The 27,414-nt window shown below is 49.1% G+C and overlaps 2 protein-coding genes and 1 long non-coding RNA gene across 7 annotated transcripts in view; 2 read left to right on the top strand and 1 right to left on the bottom strand.

The window, feature by feature from the left end:
* IGDCC4 (immunoglobulin superfamily DCC subclass member 4) overlaps window positions 1-12,772 on the top strand; it is an 88,115-nt gene extending 75,343 nt beyond the window's left edge. For all 5 annotated transcript variants that reach the window (XM_065076755.1, XM_065076756.1, XM_065076752.1 and 2 more), the window contains 2 exons: window positions 6,060-6,224; window positions 7,746-12,772. In XM_065076755.1, coding sequence (XP_064932827.1) covers window positions 6,060-6,224; window positions 7,746-8,276 — 696 coding nt within the window. In that variant the 3' untranslated portion in view covers window positions 8,277-12,772. The remainder of the gene's footprint in view (window positions 1-6,059; window positions 6,225-7,745) is intronic.
* Window positions 12,773-12,918: 146 nt separating this feature from the next.
* Window positions 12,919-16,683, bottom strand: LOC110357714 (uncharacterized). Its single transcript, XR_010475433.1, has 3 exons — window positions 16,520-16,683; window positions 14,717-14,964; window positions 12,919-13,098 (listed from the first exon to the last, which is right to left on the bottom strand). It is a non-coding gene; the product is annotated as an uncharacterized LOC110357714 (long non-coding RNA).
* The window catches only part of IGDCC3 (immunoglobulin superfamily DCC subclass member 3), a 103,858-nt gene continuing 92,591 nt past the window's right edge, over window positions 16,148-27,414 (top strand). Inside the window, exons 1-2 of the mRNA XM_065076757.1 lie at window positions 16,148-16,469; window positions 26,856-27,161. Of these exons, the coding sequence (XP_064932829.1) occupies window positions 16,403-16,469; window positions 26,856-27,161 (373 nt within the window). The 5' untranslated portion in view covers window positions 16,148-16,402. The remainder of the gene's footprint in view (window positions 16,470-26,855; window positions 27,162-27,414) is intronic.

Genomic DNA, 27,414 nt, shown 5'->3' with positions numbered 1-27,414 from the left:
AATGTAGCTGCCTGTCTGGACCCAACCTGGAGAGTGTGAGGAATTTCCTACAGCTCTTTCTGTTAAATAAGGAACAACTGTTTTCAGTGATGGTGACTTATCCTGAGAACTGGTCAGGGTGGGGGGAAGTTCCTTCCCTTGGGAGGCCTTTCTGGGGTCAGCGTATCCAGATCTCTCTTCCAAAGCAGCAAACCTTTCTGCAGAGGTTTACACAAAGATTTTTAGTGTGCATGGAGCAGAGGCTGGCTGGAGAGGGTAGAGCCAAGGCCTGGCTGCTGGAGGCTTAGCCTGAGAGCTTGGGGACCCCAGCATCTGTCGCAGAGGCTGGCAGTGTCCGACAGCAGAATTCTGTTCAGAGATCAGAGCTTCATGATTCTGACTATAGTGGCTCTGCCTCCCTAACTGGATGGGGAAAGGTCATGGAGAGTTAAATTCACTGTGGATTTTTGCCAGCAGAATAAAGAGCTTGATTTTTTTTTTTTTTATGGATGTGGATAGAGAGGCAAGGATCACTGAGGAGCAGCTGCACGCAGCCACCCGGAGAGCAGAGTTGTCACCTGTCCTGCCCGGCAAGGATGACCTGGCAGGTGAAGAAGTGGGAGCAACAGGCTGTTGTTGCTGGAAGCGGGCACTGGAGGGAGATGTGCTCCCACACAGGACACTGCTCCCTCCGCTGCCCAGCTCCTGCGGGAAGTGCCACCAGAGCCAGCCCTGAGCACCACTGCATCCACCCTGTATTCACGTGTGTATTCAAGGGTGAAAAGACTCGGGCCAAAAACATCTTGATGCTGCAGTTGGTAAGAGGCCCCATGTCTGGCTGGTGATGTGATTTTTACCCAGCTGGGAGGTCAAGGAGTTGGGCAGGACTCCTGAGCATGGCTGGACCAGCACACACATGCCTGGTCCCCATGAGAGCTGTAAATCAGAGTGAGGTGCAGCCAGGGGTCTGTGCACTCCCTGCTTGTAGACAAAATGGTATTAATCAAGGCCCAAGAGTGGGTTGTAGGTTTTCTGGGTTGTCTTGTACACTGCAAATAGCTTCTTCCAGTGGTCATTTCAGCTGGACTTCCAAAACCCCCCCAGACCCTGCTTCAGCATGGCCAGGAGCTTTGTACCTTACAACTACCAGCTGCCTTTGTCACCTATTCTCTCATTGCGTGTGTGGTTGGGGCTGTGAAAACCCACAGCAAGGGATGTAGTTGAGCCACATGAAAGAGAAGATCCCTGTGGAAGGGAATTCCTGGTCCAGCCTGGCAAGGAGAAGCTCCCCAGGGTGCTCTCGGTCGGGTGCTGTCACTTGCAGCCCTAGTCAATAAAGAAGTGGAGTGAGAAATGTCTCAAGGATCCCTTTCATTTAACAGCAGATCATGTCACCGCAGAGCTCAGGGTGTTGGCTGGAACAGACTCGTAGTCCGACGCTGCTGCCACTGTTGGGCAGCTCTGTGTAGCCGTGATGCTGAGGAACTGGCACCTCCAGGCCTGTGTGACCTTCTCCAGTTGCGCTGTTGCCTCGCCATCCTCAAGTTACGCTCCTGAGACCCGTTTTGTGTTGGCTGGGTGGCTCTTGCCATTAGCAGTGGCAGCGAGAGCTGCTCCCGTGCTTACAGGCTCTTCACACGCCGGCTCATTACTGAGCGTTTCATGGATGATTCTTCATAATTTTTTATTCTTGTGGCAGCCCAAGGTTCCAGTGGAGCTTGGAGTCTCTGCATTGTCAGGGGATGTACAAACACAAAGAAGGGACTGTCCCTTTCCATACGCAGTCAGCAGTGAGTGAACATCACTTTGCAGGTGTGAGGACTGGAGAAGAGTGAGACCAAAGGCAGGAATAACAACACTGCGGTTTGAACTGACTCCTGCAAGGAATCACGAACAAGGGTTTTGAGAAGTTCCCTTGGCTGTTTTCAAGTCAAGATCACCATTTCCTTCAAACACAGGGCCATGATTCCTCTTGAGCCCTTCCAAGTAGTGCTGGGGGTGCTGGTTGGTGGAAGGTGGGACAGTCCTTGTGCTGCTAGGGAGCCCACAGGGGCTCTCTGGCCACTATGCCCCTTGTCACGGGACAGCAAGGCACGCTGCAGCCGAGCTGTGGGCACGGGGCCCCTCTGGATTGCAGAGCAATACACTCAACTGTTTAGCAGACCCTTTTTCTTTCTTTCTGTGTGTTTCCCAGTGGTCACACACAAGGATTTGTAAATATGCTGACACGTGATTTTCCTTTCTTAATCTCTTCCCAAGTGACCCTCAGACCAATGCCCGACATAGCCCATGCTCTAAACGACATGGTAACGCACAGGCTGCGGGGATGCAGTTCTCTTTCCCCCAGCAGATGGACTGAGGATGATAAAATGGCTTCACTCCAGACGTCTCTGTCACTGTTGCTTTTTGGCCAAGCAATTTAGGGGGTGGGAGAGAATGTTAAAAAGCATCTGCTTTCCATGGAAGACTTCAGCTTTTCATTGAATGAAGCCAAACCCAAGTGTTTTGGCTTGGAAACGTTTGCTGTTGTGCTTCTTGCAAGCTGGAACCTTCCTTGCTTGCTGCCTGCTCCTTCTCTGTGGGCCTCCTCTCCACAGAGACTGCGTTTCCCATGAAGGATCCCCGTGACTCGGTGAGCAAAAGCTGTAACGCATCAGGGAACTTGGATCTACCTGTGTTGTTTGTCATTTTCCTGTTGAAGATTTTTCTTCTGGAAAAAAAAAGTCCCAGTGTTTTCCGAAAAGTCTTAGATGAGAGCTGTGCTCCCGTTGACAGGGAGCAGATATTCTGCTTTATCTGCTGGGGAGAGGTCTGTGTTGTGTTGTGTCTTGTTTCGAGGTGCAGCTGTGGGCAGGGATGCCAGGATGTTTGCATGACATGGAGCTTTTCCACTCCCTTTGCTGGCTGTGGTGTCATTCAGCAACAAATCCTTTCCCTTTGCTATGACACCCTTAAAATTTAGGCACATCTGAAATGTCCCCAGCCTTGTTCTGTAGAGGATTTCAAGCTAGTTTAAATAACCTCCTCATAAAACAGGGAAGGTTTCAAGATCAACAATTCCTATGCGTTCCTTCTCAGCTCATATATTTGCGTGAAATCATTACTTGTCACTGAGAAGGTAACATGATCTAGGCACATTTTTACCCGTCGGAGTTTCTATAAAAAGGCTAAAATGAAAAGGCTTGTTTGCTTTGATAAGGATTTAGCTGTAATGGAAACACCTTTTATTGGAAGATGTTTTTATTAGTTTTCATTCCTGTGTTTGCAGTGAGCTGACAAAGGGATTTTTCCCTCTTTAAATTAGTACTAGACTGACACTCCTTGCCTTCATTTCTCTATTGTAAAAACCAAGCGAAAGTTTCCTTGTCTTCCTTCAGCCATTCATTAGCCCCCGTCATGCAGAAAGAAATAGTATCATTTATTACACCAAAAGATACTGCTTTAAAAAAACAGAGAAGCTTTCAGGCACGCAAAACCTTCAGGTCTGTGATGAAAACAGACCTGGAGTTAATTGCCGCTGCCCAACCTTAGAGACTAAGCCCCAAGAGGAATTTTATTTTCTTTTCCCTCTCAAACATAATGTGCTTGAACAACATGTGGGATATAGGCCATGTTGTGTGGCTGGTGGTTTGTTCTGTTTGCTGAAAAGTTGCAAACTGGTACAAAACAAGTTTGTTCTTCATTGCAGCCAATTTCAGCCAGAGCTGAACAGGCTGTTCCCGGAGTCATCAAAACCTATGTAAACACGGCAGATTGACATTTCCGCTAACAGATGGTCCTTTGGGATCGCAGCAGAGCTGCCTGTTTCTTTCCATGTTTTTTGGTATTCACAAGATGCCTGCAAGAAGGTTTTCAAGTTTGCTCTGCGTGTGTGTGTGCGCGCGCGGATGATGCTCAGATCTCTCTGATGGCAAATACGCATGGAAGCATCTATAACAGGACACACATTTGTGTGCATGTGTGCATATTTGTGTAGGTTCGGCGCTGAGATTTCTAGGCAGTATTTGCTCAGTAACGTATGTTCCTTGGAAAAGGCACAGAAGCCATCAGTCAGCGACAGAGCTGCAGAAAGCCGTTCAGATGGCAGCAGGAGCAAATTGAACACGTTCCTCAAGTACTCGCATGTAGCGATATCCCTTATTGTGAGCTGTCTGCGATTGCTTGGCTGATTTCTTTGCTATTAAAGTGTAGTTTAATGATTGTCCACTTAGAAAGGGAGCAATTAAGGAATACTCTTGGCTCAGAATATATTGCTCAGGATCATGGAGAGAGGAATGGCAAAGGCGCTGCCTCCAGCATCCACTTCTAAATGAGTGAATGCTTGACATCCACAGCGCTGGGCTTGGACATCACTGTTCTGTAGGCCCTTTGCTAATTGTTTTTTGGGGGGATTGATCCTGAGCTCCAAAGCTCCCATGACATGGGGTTGGTGCTGGACTCTGCTCTACCTCCCACAATGGGTTGAGTCCCTTTGGTGCTGGAGTTGGGGTGGGCAGAGGCAAAAGGCTTGGGCAGCCCTTCAGCGTATCCATGAGCACTTTATCGTGCCTTCTGCTGGCACCGACAGTGCGTAGTAGCATTTGCTTCTTGCTAAATAGCTGACTTTGGAATGCCTGGCTTGCACGCAACATCTGGTTGTGTATTTCTACCTAATTTCTAGCCAGATGGACTGAGGCATGAGGAGGTCAAATGACTCACGCAAGGTCAGGCTGATGTCAGAAATCTCCTTGCCGTCGCGGCTCGACTCGTGCTGTGGTGATTGTTGTTGGAACAGGTCTGGCCTGTGTGAGCAGTGGCCACGTATGTGGAGCAGAAACCTGGGTTTCTCTTTCCCGACAGTGAGAAATAGGTGGTTAGTGGGTTTGAGTAGATGTGCCATAAACCTTCATGCCGTGCTGCCATCGTGGTCACATCACCTGTATTCTGTATGCACGTGCACACTGGCAGTTGTGTCAGATCAGGATTTTCTCTTCACTTCTGCCTTGCGTCATCCTCTCGCTGTAATCCAGGCACTGTGTAACAAGCCGAGATAACCAACTCCCTTAAATCAGAACATGCGTACGTGCATTTGTATGTATACATATGTGAGTCAGTAGCAAGGCTGAGCTCAGGTAGATGCAGGACAGCCCAATAAAATCAAAACCTGGAAAGAAAATACTTTTCTGCCTGTGAACTAATAGTCTGAGCTGTTAAATAACTTCAGCTCTTAAAGGCACACATTTCCCATGCACAGAGGTGTGCATTCAACAGTTTATTGCAAGGGGAAGCTGAGAGAACCCAGAACAAATTGCGTTCAGCCCATATAATTTAATTAGATCTACAAACAAGGTAACACTGGTTGCCCAGGGGACTTAAAGCCGAACTAAGAATTGCTTGGTGGTCTGTTGCAAAAATAAATAAATAAGTAAATAAAGCCCCCAGTTTTGTGCCTCTGTGTTGGTGGGGAATGGCAGAGTGTTTACCCAAGCCCTAGCTGACAGCAGGAAATGTGTCTGCACCGCCATGCGAGCTGTGTAGCATTATCTTCGGCTCTTGCCAGAGCGCACGTGCTGGTAGACGCAGGCGAGGGTCCTTCTCCATGCTGCAGAGCATCGCTTGTGCCAAAGCCTGTCGTCATTCTGCTCCAAATTTCCACTGTTCCTTTCCAGCTTTGCAGTGTCTTGCAGGAGGCTCACGCTGCTCTGCATTGTTTGCAGCTTTGCAGGGAGTTGATTTCAGTGGAGATGTGCGTGGTGTCTTGTGCCGTGATGTACCTGCTGGCCTCAAAATTTGAGAAGTGGTGGAAAGCCCCTTATGAGACCAGTTTTGAACCATCTGGCAACTTTTATCTGTTTGCTCTGCATCAGACCACGTAACAGAGCAGTAAAACCTGTTGTAGTGGGGTGACTGTGCCAGACGGTTGCAGCGAGCGTTATTTTGATGCCATCAGAAATATTCTCTGCATTTAACTCGCGTCTTCTAACACCGTGGTATTTTCACAACTTGCACTTTTTCAGGCTGCTTCTCATTTCAAGCTTACAAGGAGCAGAATCTGTATCTGTGATAACTGGATCTTTTCTCCTCCCGTTTTTCTTCTGCAGTCTTTGTGGAATAAATCAGCCAACCAGCCCTGGACAAACAGCATCGCCAGATACGGGGAGAGCATCACAAAAGAGCCTCTTTCTGCTGTGAACGGGTCACTGAAGCTCCCGTCCAGCGCGGGGCAGAAGCTTTTGTTACAAGCTCTGGTTTACGATGCCATGATGGTGGGTGTCTTCAGTGCTTTATTGACTCATGTATTCTGATGTGTTTTTTTCTATTTATGCTCCCTGTTGCCTTTTCTCCTTCTTGCAGCACAGGAGAAATTGTTTTCTCCTCTGAGCTAGCTTTAGTTGGCTGATAACGGGCTTTATTTTTTTTCCTGTGCGTAGGAGTGTATGCTAGCGAGGTTGGTGGGATTTGAGTAAAAGCTGTTTGATTTTTATTTTATTTTATTTTATATTTTTTTAAGGAGTCAAAGATCAAGGGTTAATTTAAACTTTTCCCGGTAGGGCAGAGCTTTTTCCACTGCACTTGTCTTCTTCATGTGGGTGCATAGATTGGGAGGAAATCCTGTTTCTGAAATTTCTTCCTTAGAATAAATACGCACTCTGGTGTTTGGGAGAGTTTGTACAAGCATTGTGTTGTCTGTGCCACAAAGTGAGCTGACACCTGCTCAGGTTGACTCTGTACCACAAGATTTCTTTGGTTATTGCTTTAAAAAGTTTGCTCTCCTCCCTTCACTCCCAGCAAATACTTCTAAGTAACCTACCTGTGTTTCCTTCCTAGATAGCAGTGTGAAAATCAATTATACACAGGATGTAATTAACGTTGTGGATAAAGACAGTGTTTTACAACCCAGTTACAGGGCATCATTTACAGCACAGCTAACCCATCAGAGTTTGTCAACAAAAGGAGAAAAGTGTTAAAATATGTAAATGATGCACAAAGTTGGCTTCAACAGAAAGCGCAAATTACACGTGGGATATCTCTCACTTCCACACTTTGAATTGTCTTCTTGCTGCTAAATCACAGCCCAGAATCTGAACGCTTGTTGCCTAGAGAGCTCTTTGTGAGCTTCCAAAATAATCTGCCTGTTAAATTACAGAATTAAAATCTAGCAGAGTGACCTGCTTGTTAGCCAGAGAGCTGTAGCCTTTAACTCCACTTGAACACTGCGGAGGAGAACCATTTGGTTTCTTTCTGAATTAAAGTGCTTAAATTTACACAAACGGTTGCAAGCTGTGACAAAGGCTCTAATGAACATTTTGTGAAATGTAGCCAAAATTAAACCTGGGAAGTGAAGGGACCCCTGGTATTGAGCTGTGGGTCTATGTCATGAGCTGTCTCAAGCCAGTTTTCTAGGTTGCTGCCCACTTGCCCTCTAGGTATCTGGCCCTTAAAATGGAAACTAATGGGTGAGTGTAGAAAATTGTGGCCTTTGACAGAGTCTGGGAGGAATGGTTGCTCCAGCCTGCCAAGCAACTGTGGGCAAATCACTTCACTCCTTTGGGACTCACTTTCCCGAATGTAAAATAGGAATAATGATCCTGAGGTAATTTGAGATGCTTCTTAAGACTTCAGCTCTGAGAAACATATCAAGATAATGCTTAATAGAGGCATGTGTACATCCCATTGCACTCTGTGGGATTAAAACCAGATACATTTCAGTGCTCGGTTGGGTCACAGCCTCAATTATCTGAATTTCATTTACTTTACCTTCCTTTTTTTTTTCTGTTTGATAACAGAATGAAGCAAAGAAAAGCCACCCGCCAGCTACCCTCCACCAAGTGGAGGCAGAGGTCATTGTCCATTCTGATTTTTCAGCCTCTGACAGAGATTACGAGTCCCAGCTGCACGCCCTGGAGAGTGAAGAGACAGAAACTGAGGACCAGGAACCTGAGGAGGTCTCCTCCGGCGAGCTGGCTCTTCCCAGTTCTCCCAGTCCCCAGCAGGATGCTCGCCCAGTGTTGGGGGGCTGCACGGGCGATTCTGAGGTTCAGGCCCAGGACGAGCTATTATGTAGCGACAAAAAGGTGAACCAAACAGAGGCTGTTTGCAGCCATGGGCTCACCAACGGCTTCCACAGGCATGGGGAAAGTCTGGATTCAGTGGAAAGCAGAGATTCGGACTCCATCCAGGACGGTGCGGGGGATGCGCAGCCAGTCAAGTGCCAGTCGCTTTCCCCAGCCCCGGAGGAGTACCCTCTCTGCAGTAACTCTGGTTTAACCATTTCATCCTCAGCATCTGAGAACATGGCACGTGTCCACAATCATTAAAGAGTGAACTAATCTGATTTTGATCATGGGAGAGCTGGAAGCACTAACAAGGGCCTGTCCCTGGGAGGTGCTGCATGCCCTCGACCCACTGAGCCCAGCAGGAACTCAGAAGGTGCAGCATCTCACCAGAGCAAGATTCAGACTTCTCAGCTGTACATATTGCCTTCAAGAAACCAGTGATTTCAGTAAGGGTCCACCTTCTTCCCGCTGAAGCTGATGAGTTACTCAGTTTTTGTGGGAGCAGGATTGAGCCATCTGTCAAGGTCTGACATGAAACCACGGCTAGAACAGAGCCTTCCACGCTAGACTGGGGCTGTCACTTCGCTGTAATCCTTGAGGTGACTGGCAACACACCTTTTAAGGCTGGGAAGAGCCAGGGTGCACCAAGTGGTTCTTCCCAACTGTCTCTTCACCAGGGAGCACCTTGGCACTACCTGCTGCCTGGCAGCATTGGGATGGACGTTGTCAGGAGTTCTGTGAGGGGGTGGACACCAATGAAACAATTCAGTGAGCTGGAACCACCAGGCTTTTCTGCCCTCCCGTGGTTAAAAGGATTATAAGGCTCTCTCTGTGTGCTACCGCAGTAACTATTACTAGCAGGCTGATGTAGTGGCCTTTTATTACACACTCTACGAGTGCCTCTAACAACTTGTACTATATAGAACCTTCTTCAGTGTCTGGGTCCTTTCACCAACCTGGACTTTGGTTTATGTAGGTTCTTGTACCTAATATTTTAGGTACACATCTGTCCTTTTAATGTACAACATGTATTTTTATTTCCTTGGAACATCTTTATATTATTTAATTTTATAAAGTGGAGTAGTGTGTGGTATAGAGTAGCATTTTTACTACTTCTCTCTTTCTTTATTTTTTTCCTCCCTAACAACACAACTACCTCATGTCTGTTGGAGAAAAAAAACAAAACAAACAAGCAGTAGATCTACTCTTTTGTTATAGTCCATTACAGGTTTTAACTTATTCTTATACTGCCTTTTTCTAAAGAATATGTTTGCACTGGTTGTTGACTCTTTTTTAATGCATAGTACTGCAGATCTGATGTCTCTCTTGCTTTGTTTCTAAGCGTTGCTGTAGGACACCTTCCCCACAGCTGGAGAGTTGGGTTGTGTTTCTCTGTAGGACTGTTTTGCAGGAGCTGGCCAAAGGAGACTGCTCCAGCTGGCGGGCTGTCGATCCATCTTTCCTTAAGAAGCTTATACTAATGAAGAGAAAATCGAACCAGTTAATTGCAAAAATTAACTTGTGATCTTGGGGAAAAAAAGAATCAACTATTATAAAAGTAACTTGTGATCTTGGGGATATCTATTTCTCTTTTTGTGCCCAAGTAGAGACAGCTCAGGTGATTTTGGTTTCCAGAGGGAAGCTCTCAGCCTTCTGCAAGCATCGGACTTGCTGAAGGCTTTGGATGTACAGGAAATTTTCCAGTTACTTCTGAGAGTCCTGGGTTTGTGTTTTTTTTTTTTTTTCTTTCTATTAAGAGCAGAGACTACCAGAACTTAAAAATTAAAATAAAATCTTTCGTCTCCTACTAGTCTGCTTTGAAAATCATCCAGTGACTCTTCTTGCTGACACTGTTTGCTGCTGATATCTCTCTCAGCCCAGTCTTCTGCTGTTGGGTGAACTTTTCTCTACCCGTTCTTTGGCCTCTGGTTTGACTGGGAGGTAACAAGGAGCAGTAATTCTGTTCGTTGGGTGTTTGGTAAGTGTTCTGCTTTCCTGGAGGATTCAGATATCGGGCTGTTTGTTTAAAAAGAGAGAGAAAAGATGCCCTTCTTCCTCTTTTCTTACTGAAATTCCCCCGAAGCTGTATGGGGAGCTGTGTGCTGACCTGAGACCCTGTAGAAGACTTTAGACTTCGTTTTCTTGTGGTGAAATCTGGACTGAGATACCACAGCTTGCAGCAAGGACAACCTTGCTCCACCAGCAACCTGTTCCTGCTTCTGTTGTGAAGAGCCATGTCACCATGTGCCCTGTGTTTGGAGCTGCGCTGGACCAGCCCGTGTCCTTGCAATCCTCGCTCAAACCCTCCGAGCTCCAGCTCTTCATTAGAGGAGTATTTGTTGGGAAGGATATTGAAACTTCCACCACTCCCTATCCTGAAGTGTCTCCTCCCACCATGACACCCTGTTCTGGTAACTGTCTGGAATTCCACTCGTTGCACTTACTCCGTTGCTGCAGCTGCTGCTTGGTATCTTGAAGAGTCTCAAAAATGCTGTTCTGTGCTCCAAAACACCATGATTCTGAAAGGCTTTGGCACACAGACTGGAAATCAGTGCTGGTGAGCAGGCTGGGCAGGAGTTAGTGCCAGAATGAGGAGCCAGAAAGGCAAGAAATCATGACTGGGCAGAGGAAATGCGTAATTAACCTCCAGAACTCATCGCCACAAGACTTTGAAACTGATGACTTAGCAGGGTTACAGATAAGGCAGCGATGTGTTATTGCAGGCAATGAGGGCAATTCACAGTTATTTGGGAGCGGATGCAGCCGCAGAGGTATAAACCCTCCAGCTGTGGAGGGCGGGGGCAGATTTCTGCAGCTGGACCACAGTTCACAGTTGTTTTCATGCAAGAGTCCTTGTCCTTCCCCAGTGACAGAACAGACCCTCCACATGCCGCTTTGCCACTGCTGATGTGCAGAAAGGGAGAAGGACCTTCCCTCCAGAGGAACCCTGGAGACTTCACCTCCAAAACCAAGTCACCCACCTGCAAGCGTGACATGCTGCCCAGGGACTGCTTCTGCTCAGCGCCCTGGCTGCCAGAGGGCACTGCCGAGGGGAGTTTGGCCACCAGTGGGTACAACTGGGGTACCCGTGTTCTCTTCCTGGTTCCATGTCGTGACACTACCTGGGGCAGGTCACGTACTGGCCCTGAGCTTTCCATCTGGGGAGTTGTGAGGATGGAGGCTTAGTCCAGGGCCTGATTTAGGAGCGTGCCACAGTTTGGGGGGCACTACTTTGAACTTCTGCACCCTCTGCTCTGTCCACACTGACTTTAGCAACCCTATAGCCATGGGGTGTGCATTGCCAATCTGCCCAGAAGCCCTCCCTGCCTGTCCCCAAAGCCAACACAAGCAGGCATGGTGTGGCACTGGTCCCCTCGGTCACCTTGGGCCAATCATGAAACCACCAAGTTAGTTCCATACTCCGAGAGCTTTGGGGGAGATGCGGTAGAGTACAAACAATTCTACTTATGCATCACAAAAATACCTTTGTCTTGTCATGCTGAGGCTCATTCTGATCTTGTTACAACTCACCAAATTGTACCAGAGCGCAAAACTGGGAGCATTGGGATGTCCAAGTGCTGCTGTGCCTGTGGACTGGTATTGCAGACCTAAGCTACAGAAATCAAGGCTGTTCCCTCGGAGCTGAGAAATTGCCACCGACTGGCAGCAGTGAAGCTGCTCTCTGGATAAATGTGTGTCCACGCAGTGCTGGGTGTCCTCGTCCAACTCATCTGTGCCTGGTCGGGGTCCCCCCTGTCCTGAACACATGTGGGACCTCTCTAGTCTCAGCTAGAAATGAATGGAAGAAGACAGATAGTGCACATTTTATGTGTAAAGCTGAAACAACCAGTGCATATATTTTTTTATCATGAAATAAGTAGCTTTCTTGCAGATTTCTCACAGACACACAAACTGTTGATACCTTTAATTACCCGTCATACTTAATATATGTTCCTACCCATCAAGCTCCTTTCTCCCTTTTCTTCCTTTCAGTAACACTAAAGATTATTGCTGTTCAACTTTTTGATGGTGTATATTGTTTTACATTGTTAAAATGTCAGGTTTGTCTCACTGGCATAATTTTGTAGTATTAATGTTACCATTTGGCTACCTGTATATTCCCCATGCTGCTGCGAGAGTCACAGTTCTCATCCTGCTGTTTCTTTTAATTCCTTGCTGTATGAAACACATGACTTGGATAAAAATCTCAACTTGTAGTTGATTTGATTTCTTACTTAACAGACAGCAAAGTTCTGGTTTAAGTAGTTCAAATGAGATAATTTATAATTTAGGTTTTGAGATATTTTTGCATTACTAGCTAACAGTCCTGAGATCATCCCACGAAATATACTGTGTAAGAAAACAACCGTTTCCATAGAGCACTATGTATGGTTTTGATCTCATTAGAAATAGATGTTTTGAAGGGATCATTGTGTCTTTTCTAATCAATACTTTTGTTAGAAAAGAGGTGTTTAGTCCAGCAGAAACCCACCATCTAGTTCTGTTGTATTCCCTTGCTAATATTTTAAAATTAAATTTCATTTTATTTTCTACACAGTGCGTAAGGATGTGTAACCAGAACTTTATCTCCTTAGAAGACTGTGTCTGTGTTTGGCTCCATGCTGTACTTAATTATAACTTTCTTTCTTCAGAGACTGTTCTTACTCCACAAATACTCTTTAGTGTTAAAGTGTAAGAAGACATTGTCCTTATATTCCTTAACTAATGGGTTATTAATAAAATACTTTTAAAAACGAGTGGAATTTGTCTCACGGTTCAGTCTATTATAGCTCTTACTCCAAGAAAGGTGTTGTGGAACACTGATCCCCTGGATTTGGGATGGATCTCAAGTCCCTGGAGCTGTCAGACCCGTGATGGAGCATCTTCCACAGCACGTTCGTACCTCGCGGTGGGAGCAGGAGCCAGGTTCCGTGCTTGTGCCGTAACCCTGGGGGTCGGGAATGTGGGATGGTGGGGGGTCCCTGGTTCCTTATGGATTCTTCAGGGGTTTCAGGCGTGGGTACAATTTGGATTCATTAGACGCTTCTTGCTGCTTGCTCATTTCTCAGTTTTGAACTGATTCCTGTAAGACAAAAAAAAAAAAATTGTCTAGTTCTATACTTTATATGGCTGAGGAATTTTTTTAATGTAAAAAATAATAAACAAATAGTGAGACTTCTCTCAGATCGCGGGCTGGGCCGAGCCCTCGGTGGCTGGCGTCCAGCGAGATTGGCGAGAGGGTATCTGGCAGTGCCTGAAGACACACTATTAACCTCCCATGCATCTCCTTTTCTTCCTAGGATGCATTCCCGACTCAAGTAGATCGTTTCCATTATTACTTTATGCTGCCAGGACTATGGAGCCATAAAATCTCATTTTATCTGCATTACAGAGGTAATAAATCTCCACTTAGCATCGTGTTCTCTGATAGTGTTTAAAGGGAACTGTGTCAGACTGTGGAACTCGAGTCTCGCCCCTAACAACAGGTAACCCCACAAATGAGCAAGGAAGGACCTTGTGGGGGGCCCTTATACAGTCAAAAGTGGAGGGAAAATGGTTTCTGCTGGAGAAAGAAGCTTCCAGGAGCACGTCCCGGGGCTGTCCCACCACTGCTGGGACAGCTTTTGGCTCCATGCCTCGAGGGGTGCCAGGATTTTGGTTTCCCTCCCTGTTGCTCACTGACCGCGACACCAGTGCTAAAACCCCACAAGTTATGTACATAAGTGAAAGGCTCCCGAGCTGTTAGCAGACAGGGAAACCACAATTACACAGCGAATAATAAATGGAGTGAATTCAGACAAGTTAATCTCCCACTTCATCCGCTGAAACTACTAACGGTGTCTTGGGGAACCTCAGTTTGCCGTTAATTGGCGTAAATCAGGAGCGCTATTGGGGCTGATGGAAATTCGCTGTGCAAGGGGTGAGCGACACCAGCTCTTGTGGAGGAGAACCTTACGGAGGGGGAGGACAGACAGACGGACAGACGCTGTGCCCCTCTACAGGAGGGATGCACTCCACAACCTCTCTGCAGGGAAGTGTTTCAGGGCTCGGTTCGCTCCTGTAATCCTGCTGCTTTTCTAAAGTCTCCGGTTTCTGCTCGCAGTGCGATAAGCGAATTCCTGCCTCCAATACAAAGGAACTTTTTTAAGCCCTCATGGTTATGGAGGAGCACAGAAAAACACGAGTGCTCTGCATTCCTGCTCTCAGGTGGCTCTAAGGAGAGCCCAAACCCTCCATTTTTCTTTAAAAATCTCCTGGCTTTTCATGGGAGTCCTGTTATTTTGCATGACTGCCCTGTACTTGTCATTTCTGAATGTGACACTAGTGATGTCACTGGTGTCATTTGCAAGACATGGGGCTGAACTTGGTGATGCCCTAAACACGCAGCTACCTCCGCTGGTCACTGCCACTGCCACACTGGCCGTCACCTGGGCACAGGAGCAAAAGCCCCTGAAATCTCTGGTGTAAGGGGAAAATGAGGCCTGTAAAACACATGGCGCTTCATTTCCCTTGGAGTTACTAATTCCCACAAGCCATCCTCGGTGCCGGCAACGACTCAGGAGCTGCCGCGAGCCCATGACGGCTGCAAATGTTACAGAAACGCTGTGGGGGCCCCACGGCAGGAGCCAGGGAGACGGCTGGGAAACAGGAGCAGGGCTGGTGCCAAAAGGTCAGGGACAGCGCAGAAATTCAGATGTTACCGAGAGGCTGATGGAGCCAGAGCAAATACTTCCCCAGGCTGAAAGCAACATCATACAGCTCAGCCCTCTGCTAAATGAGGGAGGCTTTTAATGGGGAGCAGATGTAGTGACGTCTTCTTTCCTCGTTAGCTGACTCCAACATGCTCGGGGTGCACCATCCCGGGGAGCCACATGTCCCTTGTCTTTACAAAGGGTTTGTCACCAGGTTTCTGGGTGCAGTTACAAGGTGTAGAAAACTGGTTTTTATTCTGAAAAAAAAGAAATTAGTTAGGATCTACTTTCATCTTTTTAGTGTGTTTTTGTTTGTTTGTTTTCCTGAACAATAAAACAGACTTGGAACTGTCATTGAAGAGATGACTTTTGCTGATGATGATGACAGGGACTTGTGTTTGCAGAGAATATGGGCCAAGGGACCAGACAGGATCAGACACGAGGGCATCTTCATTGGTAAGCTGGTTGGTCCAACATCTCTGTGACTGACCCAGGTAAGTCACCTTACAATGGCATTTAAAAAAAGAGCACTGGAACAAGCCAAGCTCTTCTTGATTCCTGTCCTCTGGGACTTCCCAGACATGGGATCCCCTCATGGCCAAGGCTCTACGATCCCGCTCTCTTGCTTCCTAGGGACACCAGTCACCTCTGGGCATTGCCAACCACTTTGGTGGGTGCCTTTGTTCTTCAAAACAAAGCCTCAAAGTGAAACGCTTGGTGGAGCCAACCAGAAGTTGTGCTGTCTCATCAGTGTTCTCCCTTGTTTTAATGGCAAGTTTTGGGTCCCCTCCAAGAGCTACATGGGCTCTGGGGCAGGACACTGCCCTCATTTGCAGCTGCAGACCCGGACACCATTGCCAAGACCTGGTCTCTGAGCAGTGACAGGCAGGAGAGAGGCCCTTGGGCAGAAAGCAAGAAAACTTCTTCATGGGTCACCACCACAGTGTGGGAAGGCCCAGTTCCAGCTGCTGTCCCCTGGGGCATAACGGGGCCAGCCGGGACCAGCCTGGACCCCTGGAGGGCTTTCCTGCTCCGGTGTTCCGCAGTGCTGCACAGGGCTAGGCATGAGGGGAACCACGACAGGGCACCTGTCAGGGGAGACCTGTGAGGTGGCCTCAGAAGGGAGTCCACTGGGGCTCCGGTGACAAGGCGCTGCTGAGGGGAGCGCCATGAGGGGAGTGCCAAGAGAGGGACCATTACAGGGCTCCAGTGAGGTGAGACCCATGAGCAAAACCCTGTGAGGGGAGAGCCCCGTGAAGTGGCCCCAGCGAGGGCAGCCCCAGTGAGACCCCTCACACAGTCCCCACATAACCCGGGCGCCGAGCGGCCCCACGCAGGGACCCTCCCCCACCGTTGCCGCCCCTGGTCCCGCAGCCCAGCCGGACCCTGCGCGGCGCTGCCGGCGCCCTGGCGGATGCGCAAGATGGCGCAAGGCGCTGCCCGCCCGCCGCCGGCCCCGCTCTCTCAGCGCCGCCCCCGCCCGCCCGGCGCGGCGTGCTCGCGCGGAGGGGAGCAGCGCTGAAATCCGCTTTTTGGCTTGTTTGTTGTCTGTTTTTTTTTTAAACCCTTCCCCCCTCCCTCTTCCCCTTACAACTGGGGGCGGTTCTCGCTTCGCCTCCCTCCTTCCCTCCCTCCTGCGCGGGTTGCTCCCTCCCCGTGGGGCGCAGGGAGGCGAGCCCGCCCGCCCGGGATGCCATGGCTCCGCCGGGCTCCGCGCTGCCCGCCTGCCTGCTGGGGCTGCTGCTGCTCGGCTGCCGCGGAGGTAAGAGCCGGGGTTGGGGTTGGGGTTGGGCAGCGGGCGGGGGGACGGACCTGCTGTCGCCGAGCCCGGCACCGCTGCTGCTCTCCGTCGTCCTCGCCCCTCGGTCGGTTGTTCGGTCGGTCCCGTCCGCGGTCCCTCCCGCACTCCGCATCCCTTCGTCACCTCAGCGGTGGCCGGGGCTGTGTTCGTCGCCAGTCCCTCGTGTTCCTCCCCACGCCGCGGTCCGTCCCCATCCCCAGCCGGTCCCAACCCGGGTCGCTCCCACCCGCGGTATCGGGCTCCCGTGGCGGCTGAACGGAGCCGAGCAGCCCCGGGGGCTGGAGAGGACCGAGCGCGGCTCCGCCAGGCGTGTGGCCGCGGGGGCGGCGTGGGGATGCGCGGCCGCGGAGGTTCGGTCACCTCCGGCGTCCCTGAGCGGAGGCTCGGCCCTCCGGGGAGGCACGCTGGGGTCGTGGCTTTGGGCTGCAGACTCCTCCATCAGCCTATCCAGCACCTTCACCGGCAGCCAGCCCGAAGCGTGTCCCCAGAGCTGTGTTTTCGGTTGGACACCTCACTTGCGTGAAGGGGACTGGAGTGTTTGAGGGGCTGCAACCACGCTGGCCCCCATGGCGGGTGTTGGGGAGGGATGGGGTGGCTGCCGTGGCCATGGCGTGGTTGGGCGTCCGTGCCCAGAGAGCAGACCCGAAATCATCACGGGCGATGCGAGCGGGAGGCAGCGCCCACGTGCGTGCATCATGTTTGTCAGCAAAGCGGCAGGAAAGAACTGTTGGGCTGCGAGTTGGAGGGATGTCGGTGAGCTACTTTCAACCTACAAGTATTGTGCTCTCCTGGCTCGGTTCACACAGCTGCAACCCGTAACACCACCCGCCAGACCAGGACTGAACTACAAAAACATGAAAGGGCTTTTTCCCTGGACCTACTGTGCACATGATAAATTGCAATATTTCTACTGGTGATGCTGCTTAAGCGTGGGTCTAATCCGAGAAAGATGCTGTTCTGCAGCAAAATATCCCGTGCCTCCCGGCCCCTCTTCACTTACCAGTTTTAAAGATAAGGAAAAATAGGAATTGTTTAAAAAACGTGCAAGCAGCCCAGCGTGGTCAGGAGAAAAGCGTGCGTTAGATTAATCAGAGATTAGCTGCTGGGGTGTTTAGGAAACCGGGCAGTGGGCTATTCCTACAATAAATCTCGCCACGTGGTTCGTGGCAGCCACGGCAAGGAGGAGAAGCCAGTGTAACTTGCAGAAAATATAAGTTATCCACAAACTGGATGTAACGAGGCAGGTATGGTTACTCTGTTGGCATTCCTGGGTATGCAGCAATGCAATGAGGATAGTTGGAGAAGTACTTGGTTCTTGGGGAAGGAACGGGAAATAAGTGAATTTTTGAAAGCAAAACTTTAGTAAGTCGAGTTTGTGTCTAGCTTATCGCCTGCTGCTGTCCAAATTGTTCTGTTTGTGCTGCGACTTGGCAGCTCAGTGGCTCCTGACTTTGGGGTGTGCTTTGCTGGCACCACCAAAGAGCGCTTGGCTGCACTTTGAAAGTTTTTCCGTTCTGAGGTTTCCCCCCTCGGTGGGTTTATACGCTCTAGACGCGGTTAACGGCGAGGTAATGTGTTTCTGCACTCTGCTGAATTTAATAAACCCTCTTGCGTCGCTGTCGCTCAGTGGCGGAGCAGAAAGCCTGGCCGAGGGGACGGACACTGCGCCAGGACCTGCGTGGAACGGCATGCTCCGCTTGCCCAACTCCCCAAAATGCTGCTCTGGTGACCGGCAACCCGGGCTTTGGGAGCTACTGGTCAGCGTGCGGGAACAGGCTCAGCAGCGACACAGTATTTTTCTTTCTTTTTTTTTTTTTTTTTTAATTTCCTGGAGCTCTTTGTTCTGGGTGGTGGACAGCTTTTGTCTGTTATTGCTGAGCCCGGCATTCAAAGGCAGGCATTGGATATGAGGGGCTCTCCGGCTCTGCTCAGTAACAGCCTTGGAATTAAACATCGTCATTTATATTTAAGTAGGCTTAACTTCTAAATTATTGAAGCTATAAGCTTTCACTAATTCCTGTGTTGTTTTTTTTTTGAGATGCAAAAAAAGGATTGCTTTCTCCTAAATTGGTGTCATACCCCGTCTTTTTTTTCCTTAATATACATAGAGGGTATCAGGTATCATTTCCCCAGTAACACTCAGAGATGCTATATGAAATTCAAGCCCACATTTGGGCTTTGTCTCTCTTGGGGAGTTCAACAGGAGAATCTCAGGAGGTGGATTTCCCACGTGGTGGATGCAGCGGGCGGCCCGTTGAACGGGGTGCTCGTCTCACAACCCCGCACTCGTGCCCCACGTTTGGGACCCGTGCCAGGTGCCAGTGCACGGCCACCTGTCCCGGTGACACGTAAACATCTGGGGCCACCACGGTGCCAAAACTAAACTCATTGGAACTATCTAAAAGCCAGCGGATAGAGGGGGGAATAGGGCAGGTTGATTCTCTCTGGATCCCTCCCACCACCTTCTTCTTCTAATACCTGTCAGGCTCTGGACTTTGCACAGCACAAACTCCTGTGCTCCTGTAGGACCTGGCAGGGGGTCTCAGGGAGAGGAGCTGGGCAGAGGGTCCCAGATTCATGATGCCAGCCCCATTCCCCCCTTTTCTCTTTCCTGCTCAGTCCCAGTTTTGCTCCGTGTACCCTGGTGCCATCAGCCAGACATAGGCCAGCATGGAGCAGCTCGGCAGCAGCCCTACCTGGCAGAGAGCCCCAAAACTGCTCTCATTTTATGTGCCCAAATGAGAAAGCCCCTCTCCCTCTTTTCTGTCCACATGAACTTTTTTCTTCTGATTTCCTCATTTCTGGAGAGTCCCCGCGTCACAGCGTGGGAAGTGCCCAGCAGTGACACCGTGTGATGCCAGCCCCTCGCTCTACAAACTGGCTCCGGTGGGAGCAGGAAGGGATCTCAACATGGGGCAAGATGCTTTTCTGCCTTTCCCCTCCCTTCATGCTTTGCACTTCTGGGCTTCTGACCCCAGATATTGTCCTTTTACTTGACCTAACAAAACAATGCAGGAGCCCCCACTTCACAGATTAAGAATTCCCATTTAAATCAGCCGAATAACACTGGGCAGGAGCAGGAATAGTCCATTCAAAATTACTTTGAAATCACAAACTTATTTGAACTTTACTGGAGCTTTTAGTTTTACAGAGTTTAGAAACTAATAAATTATGTAGCAAGGCTCATGAAAATCAACCTGAGTCCGTTATTCCAAAAGAATATGCAACATTTTGGTTTTGCAAGAAAATAAAAATAATTGTTTACAGATGTTCACGAGTCATTGGCAAGCATATAAAACTGATGGTTAAGGAGGAGAACATGTCAATAATTGCACTTTAAGAGAAGAGAGAGGCAAATAGGCGAGCGCATTGAGAAAAGCACCCGGCATACTGATCTGGCTTTGCTATTATATCAAATGTCACCGTTGTATCGTGCCCTCCACTCGAGAGGAGCCTGATCACTTCACAACCCAGACCCGCTCCTGTGCTGGTAATCTAAAACCAGAGTTTCAGAGCAGAGTCAAGGATTTGCTGCCTTTTTATTTGTTTTTGTTCTTGCGCACGCAATTGTGTTGATGGAGCTACAGGCGAGTCAGGAGGATGCGGATTGTGGCGGGTGATTCTGCCGAGTTGTGAAGATGCTTTTGCAAAAGGATCTTTGCTGCTGAAACCTGAGAGTATGCGAAAAGGGAGACGAGTGCTGGTGTTTTGGCGAATTTGAAGCGCGCAGAGATCGGTGCCCGGCAGTGCTTTGCTTTTCTCCATCCTGGATTTTGGGGTGGGAGGTGATAAGGCAAAGGCAATGGCGGGGAGGAGAGTGCTGTGTCTCCGGATCCTCTGGGTGCAATTAAGAGTTTCAAAGGTTTTAATGTGCACAGAAACTTCTCTTCCTCCTGAAGGACCTTGCCTTTCCTTGCACACCATCCAGTGCTGCCTGCCGGGGACTCCAGCTGAATTTTGAGGGCTGGGTGATGGGGCTGTGCTGGCTGGTGGCTTCAGCACTGTGATGCTGGGGTGTCCATGACTCTCTCAACAGCGCCGTACCTTCGTGTTTCTCCCAGCTGCCATGTCTCTGATCCATGAGCATTGTCACAAACCACGAGGCCGGTCTGTACAAAGGACTGGCCGTGGGGACAGCCACATCCCTGCTGCTTTCTGCAGAGCTGGGGGCTGAAACCCCGTTCTGCGTTTGAGCAGCATCGGGGGCTGAAGCCTGCGGGGATCCCGGCTCTGGGCACAGCGTTTCCCATCTGCGCTGCTGCCTTTGCCATCCTCTCGTGCGCAGGTGTTTCCAACTCTGTATTTGTATCACTGACATCCTCTGTGGTGGGACCGTGATCTGGTTGTGGCTGTGAAACACGTGGGGAATGCAAATAATGGCACATCCTAAGCTGGGATTGCTGCCGTGCTCACTGGGATGCACTAGGGATGGAGCATCCATGGGCAATTAACTCAGAAAAGGTCTTTGCCCTTTCCCACGATCCCAACACGTTTTACCCTGCTTTCTTGAGAGCTAGGGGAGCCCAAGAGGACTCGGGGTTCATCCTGGAAAAGGGTCTTTGTGCTGTGAACGCTTCCAGCTTCCACACTGCGTTTAACAAGTGACCTCCTGGGACTTGCCCAGTCTGGTCTCTGACATCTGAAAATTATTTGGGGCCACTTCTCTGTTTCTCCGGGCTGTGTTTGCCTTCCTTGGCTAAAATCTGTGCCGCCACCGAGGGCAGCGATGCTGGGCACTTCTCTGGGCTCTGCATCAGGTGGCTGAGAGGCCGCGTTATCCTCAGCGAGGACCTCCTGTGATCACTTAACGAGTGGATGTGGTTTATGTGCCTTGATGGAAAAATCGCTTTATATAACCTCCTGTCTGAAAGGAAAGGAAATAAAAATTTCTGAGCTAGTAAACTTTACTGCCAGCAAGATGTTGGGCCTGCTACAGCCTATTCTCCTCTTCTTAAAATGTAAATTTTTCTGGATGCCCTAAAGAGCTAATTTGCACTTTACTGCACTGTAGTGCTTTGCTCCTTGGGGTCTGGGTCAGCCTCAAGGAGATTTAAGGGGCCCCCAGCTGGAGCTTTAGGTTGCCAGTTTCATCAGCCTGAAACGTGCTATAATCTGTTGGAAAAGATCTTTCAGGTCCAGGTATCTCTTTCTTCCATGTCCTCCCATTTGCAGAAGGGTTTAAAAAAAAATCCAAAACCAAACCAACCAAACAAACCCAGAACAAAACCACTGAAGAAACATGGGCCATATTTTCAGGGCTGCCCCAACCTGTACCTAGCTTTTTGGTCCTAATATTAACCTGCATCCCACCATGAAAACTTCTGTTCTTAGGCTGGTGGGACTCCAGGGACATCACCTTTTGGCTCCATTGAAGCAGGACCAGGGTGGCTATTCTTGGCGATGGGAAGGCCCGCCAGTGGGTCACTGCTGATTTTTCCTGTGTTATGCTGGGAACAAACACGGTAAATCAGGAGAGGGCAGATTTCTGCTCACAAGAGGCCGTTTGCAAGTGGGACTCGTGCTGTTGGATAATGAGAGAGGAGCTGGGGCTGCCTTGGTCTCTGCACTGAGAAGATCAGGGTGGACCAGACGGCTCCTGCAATATCTGGCCTTGCCATGAGCTCAGAGCCTTGGCAAGTCACTTCATCTCTCTGTGATTAATGTTCCCTGTCTCGAATGGGAGTAATAACATGGGCTTCATCTCTTAGGAGGGTGTTTTTCCCGGGGCAGGGATGGCTCTGGTGGCTCTGGGTCTGGACGGGCTCCAGGAGGATGCACCATGATGTGACCGAGGTCTTTGGTGATGGATGTCACCGCTAATTAGAGCGGTGAGATTAGCTGCTGTGTTCTTCAGAAGCACAGGAGGGGAAGCCAAAATCGTGTTTCCCAAATGGAAAAGGACAATGCTAGGGTATGAGCAAGTTCTTTTGAAGCTTTGAACATGAATCACAGTGTCAAGTAAAAAATAATTAAACTTATTTTTTTTTTAAATGTACTTCAAAGTGTCTTTTAAGCTTCCCATTAATTCGAAGTTCTTTCTCTCAGCGCTAAATAAATCTCTTGGTTCAAAAGCACAAGTGCTAATTGGTTTCTCTGAGTATGCCTGTCTGCTTGATCAATAGGGGAAGTAGTTTTTGTTAAATATTTGCACATATAGTCACATATTGTATTGCTCAGGGAGACGGTAAATGTTTCTCAAAAGGAGACTTGTAGAATGGGGATTCCAGTAATTTTCTCGTGGCCTTTATGCCAGAGCTAATAACGCTTCCTCCCTCTATCCTTTTGCAGAAAGTAAAGCAATTTTCCCTTGTGCGTTCCCCAGAGCAGCACGCTGGGGTTGAAACCGGCTGTTCAGCTGCCAGCATAACACCCTGGCCTCGAACTACAAACTCAAGCTTCTGTGAGCAGAGTTTTACAGATCCTGCCTGAGCAGAGGGTGGCTGTGAGCTGTGCTGCATCACGGGCCATTCAGGAGATACCTGGGACATTCTGTGGGATGAACTGGGTTTGGATGAGCAGCCATTGGAGAGGGATGGGGCTTTGGGAGTCTCCATGTGAATGCACGCAGCCTTAGTCGCTTCTTCTCTGTCTCTCTCAATTGATTGCACTTCTACTGTTCCCATGTGCCTTTAGAGTGTCGTTTACTTCCAAATCTGCAGCATCGTTTCTGTGCCTTGCTGCTAACTATTGTTGTAACTCTAGACGTGAGGAAGAAATTTTTGACAATGAGGGTGGTGAGAGCCTGGCCCAGGTCACCCAGAGAGGTGGTGGATGCCCCATCCCTGGAGACATCCCAGGCCAGGCTGGACGGGGCTCTGAGCAACCTGAGCTGGTGAAGATGTCCCTGCTCATGGCAGGGGTGGCACTGAGGGAGCTGGGAAGGTCCTTCCAACCCAAACTATTTTATCATTTATTTGTTTTAATGAAGCTGACTCCCTGTCTTCCCCCCTTACTGCCTTGCTTTGTATGTTTTCCCTCTGGCCCGTCTGAGCTCACTTTTAGAGCAAATGCTCCTTGCTGTGCCGGGAGCCTTCTTGTCCCACCACAAAAATTCCTCTGTAAGTGTCCCTGTCCCTTTGTCTCTCATCCTGAGCCTCCCAGGGAGGCAAGGCTCTGCCTTCAAGACCTGGAGCTCCACAGTCTCAGTCTTAGAAGGCCAAATTCCAGTGTCCCTGTTTGAAGCCCCATCCTTGAAAACCATTTTTAATGTGAATTATCCCACTGACTGGAATTTCCCTGCATGGTTACAGTCAAATGGATGAAGGAGAGTGTTTAGAAAGGGACCAAAAAGGTGCAAGGTGCTGAGTTTCTACCAAGCCTTGCACCCAGTTCTCTCAGGAGCATCTGTGGGTTGGCCATGTGGATTTTAGATTAGGCTGTTTTGGGACCAGTTTCCAATACTCATTCGTGATGGGGGACCAAAGCTCAGGCAATTTCAGTTCTATGCATTTAATGATGTAGATGGGCAACTTTAGGGGGTCTCATGTGCCCATGGTGCCAGGGAAAGGTTGAGGGATTTTTGAAGGGCAGCAGATGCCTCTCTACATATTTTAGCATCTAAGTAGCTGGGGAGAAGTGAGACTTTGCCGAGCTTGCATGGAAAGCCCACGTTGGGGTGAAAGAACCTGTCTTCTCCCACATCCCCAGATGGGGTGGACTGGCTTCTCCCCATGTGTCCATTTAGTTGGTCTCCTGGGCCTGAAACCCCAGGAGAGTGGTGGTGGGATTTCTTCAAGGTCAGAAAAGCATCCATCGAGGAGGAATTTGGGGTGTTCCTGGCACTGTGAGGTGCCTGCAGGTTACAAGCCAGTTCACTGTCACACCTCGAGGCACAATCCAGCCCTTCACTAAAGCCCAAGGAGAACCCAGGACCAACTGTTGTCTGTCCCCACCCTGGTGTCTGTCCATCCTAATTACGAGTGTCATCGTTTCTGCTGTTGGTGCAGCCTGGAGTTCGGATGCAGACCGAATGTTTATGGAGGTAAACATGATTATCTCCAATCACAGCCCTTAATGATGGTTATTATAATGACAGCTATTGTGGGAAGGGCATGTAATTATGTTGATTCTTCCTTTTATTGTACATATAATAGTAAGCTGTTTTATCTAAGAGTACAGGGGAGCTAGGGGAAGATGGGGCATTTATTTCATTAGGGATTTTTTTTTTTTCTGATTGCCTGTTAATCTAAATCCTGAAATCTTGTTCAACCTTTCTGGAGTCAAAAGTCCCCTTACGTTCAATGGGGAGTGCGGACATGAAGGTCCTTATCCTACTTCACCTCATGAGCGCCCACGCAGGGAACAGGGCCCTGGCATGGTAGTTGGTGTTGAGACTCTGGCCACTTTGCGCAAAAATGCAGAGCACTCATCTAATTCCTTAATTTTCACCAAAAAAAAAAAAGAAAAAAAGAAAAAAAAAAAGTAATTGATGGGTTTGTGCTGGCTGTAGCCTAACTTGCTGAGAGGACCCCAGGGCTATCTCATAAAAAAGAAGTCACGGTGAGCGATAGATCACCAAGATGGCTGGAGCTTGCCTGACATTTTAAGACTTAATGGGTTAATAAAGTGTGTGGTTTAGGTGTCTGTCACTAAGTGGGGTTTGTCCATTCCCTGCACACACTCATACCTTGACAGCAATACCTTTGACCTGCCGTGCGCTGCCCCTGCCTTCTTTGTCTGCTCCGTCCATCTGCCTCGGCTCAGGTTGCACTCAATGTTTATCCCCCGTAATCCAATTTAAGTTGCCATAGAAAGCTATGGGGATTTACGGAAAGACAGAAAAAAAAAAAATCTCACTGGGTTTGCAGAGCAGAAAAGACAGACTTTTTTTTTCCCCTGCTTTTTCTTTAGGATAACTGCCTCTTCTCTTTTATTTTTACCATGCATTAAGGATCTGCCCTCCACCCTATTTTGAGCCTAGTGGGGCGGGATCCTGGTGGAACTGGTCCCCCTGAGCCTGTGAAACTGGGGACAAGCTGTATGGCAGGTTTGAGCAGAAGGAAACCACCACCCACCAAGGGGATGTTGCACAAGAGAACTGTTCGAAAGGCTTGCCCCGTATTCAGATAAAATCGTGGTTTTCTTACTCTGCTGGAATTTCTTCTACTTTCCTCTTTAAAAAAAATAGACATATTCGCATCCATCCCTGCATTTATGTCCTTCAAATATTTATATGACCCCTGTTTCCTGGTAGTTTTTTGTCTTTCACGTTAACGTGTATTTTGGGCTAATTTTTAAACAATAGCTCTATTTCTGTCATCTTCTGTAGCGTCTAATGATGACTGGATGGTGAATTATACCCTAAAAAGGTGTGCTGGACCAAGTGAAGCATAACCTGCCAAAGACGTAGTGTTTAAACGTTCTGTTGGCAAAAGTAGTAAATTAGGATGTATATGTATGATGGGAAGTGAGGGTTTGCCTGTTGTTGGTACAAATTCTGCAATAACTTATCTTTCGTGGACGTCATTTAGCATAATCGCTTTGTGAGAAACCTTTTGTGTTACTGAGCCAGAACATTGTGTGTTTTTACTTCAGTGCTTAACTTGATCTTCATTAAGGACTGAAAAGAACCGTCCTTTGCCTGGGACACCCCGAGAGAGACCACTACTCAGGGAGTTGAAGAAGAAATCTGCAGGGGGTGTGAATTTGGGCTGGGGTTTGGCAGCCACCAGAGAGCTGTGCCTGGCCTGTCCCCTTCCCATGAGTCTCCAGATGCAGCCTTCAAGGTCTGTGCTTGTGCCTTTGGAAGCTGCGCCCAGAAATGTTGATGGCAAAGCCTTGGGAGGCAAAGCTTGTTTCTCCAAAACACTTCTGCCCTCACGCCCTGTTGTAGCCCCCTCTGTCTGAAATGTTTTCACCGTCCTGCGTTTAATGCTGTAGCTGTTGGCTCTTGCTGCTTCTTGTTGATGTGCTGCTGACCAGAGCACAAGTGTGATGGGAGCAGCTGAGGGACCTGGGGGTTCAGCCTGGAGAGCAGGAGCTGAGGGGAGACCTTCAGATCTCTGAACTGCCTGAAAGGAGCTTGGAGCCGGGGGGGGTCGGGCTCTGCTCCCCAGGAACAAGCGCCAGGACCAGAGGAAACAGCCTCAAGTTGCGTCAGGGGAGGTTGAGGTTGGATCTTGGGAACAATTTCTTCCCCAAAGGGCTGTCGGGCATTGGAACAGGCTGCCCAGGGCAGTGGTGGAGTCACCATCCCTGGAGGGGTTGAACAGATGTGGAGATGAGGTTCTCAGGGACATGATTTAGTGCCAGTGTTGGATTAGCGGTTGAATGTGATGATCTTGAGGGTCTTTTCCAACCAAAATGATTCTGTGATTCTACAACTCTGTTGTTTTCTCCTCATTTTAGATTTTGGCCGTTCCTCCGAGCTGGCGTTTGTTGTGGAGCCGAGCGATGACATAGCTGTGCAGGAGCAACCCTTGATCCTCTACTGCCAGGTGGAGGGCATCCAGCCCATCACCATCACATGGCGGAAGAACGGCGTGATGATCATGGACAGCGAGAATGCCTTCATGTTGGCCAACGGGTCGCTCTATGTCTCCCGCTTCCAGAGGATCCGGGGGGATGGGTCCTCGGATGAAGGCGAGTACGACTGCATGGCGCAAAACCTCTACGGGCTGGTGGTGAGCCGGAAGGCGAAGATCCAAGCAGCAAGTAAGTACGGGCATTGTCCCGCCACACCTCATGGGACAATCCCACAAGGAGCCCTGGCTTTGCTGGGAAGCGGGAGAGCAGCATGGTGGGTGCTTGGGTGTTCAGGGAAGGGAGGATTAAAGAAGGGAAAGAGAAAAAAGAACCTGGAGCTGGCATGAGGATCTGTCCAGATGTGAAAGAAGAGCTAATCGGCCTTCTCAGGGGGAGAAAACTAAACGCCACCTTCTAGCAGTAAATTCCCTGTCTTGGAGGG

Source organism: Columba livia, chromosome 11 (assembly GCF_036013475.1).
Source record: "Columba livia isolate bColLiv1 breed racing homer chromosome 11, bColLiv1.pat.W.v2, whole genome shotgun sequence".
Lineage (NCBI taxonomy): Eukaryota > Metazoa > Chordata > Aves > Columbiformes > Columbidae > Columba > Columba livia.
Note: the sequence above shows the minus strand (reverse complement) of the source record. Positions and strands in the feature narration are given on the sequence as shown.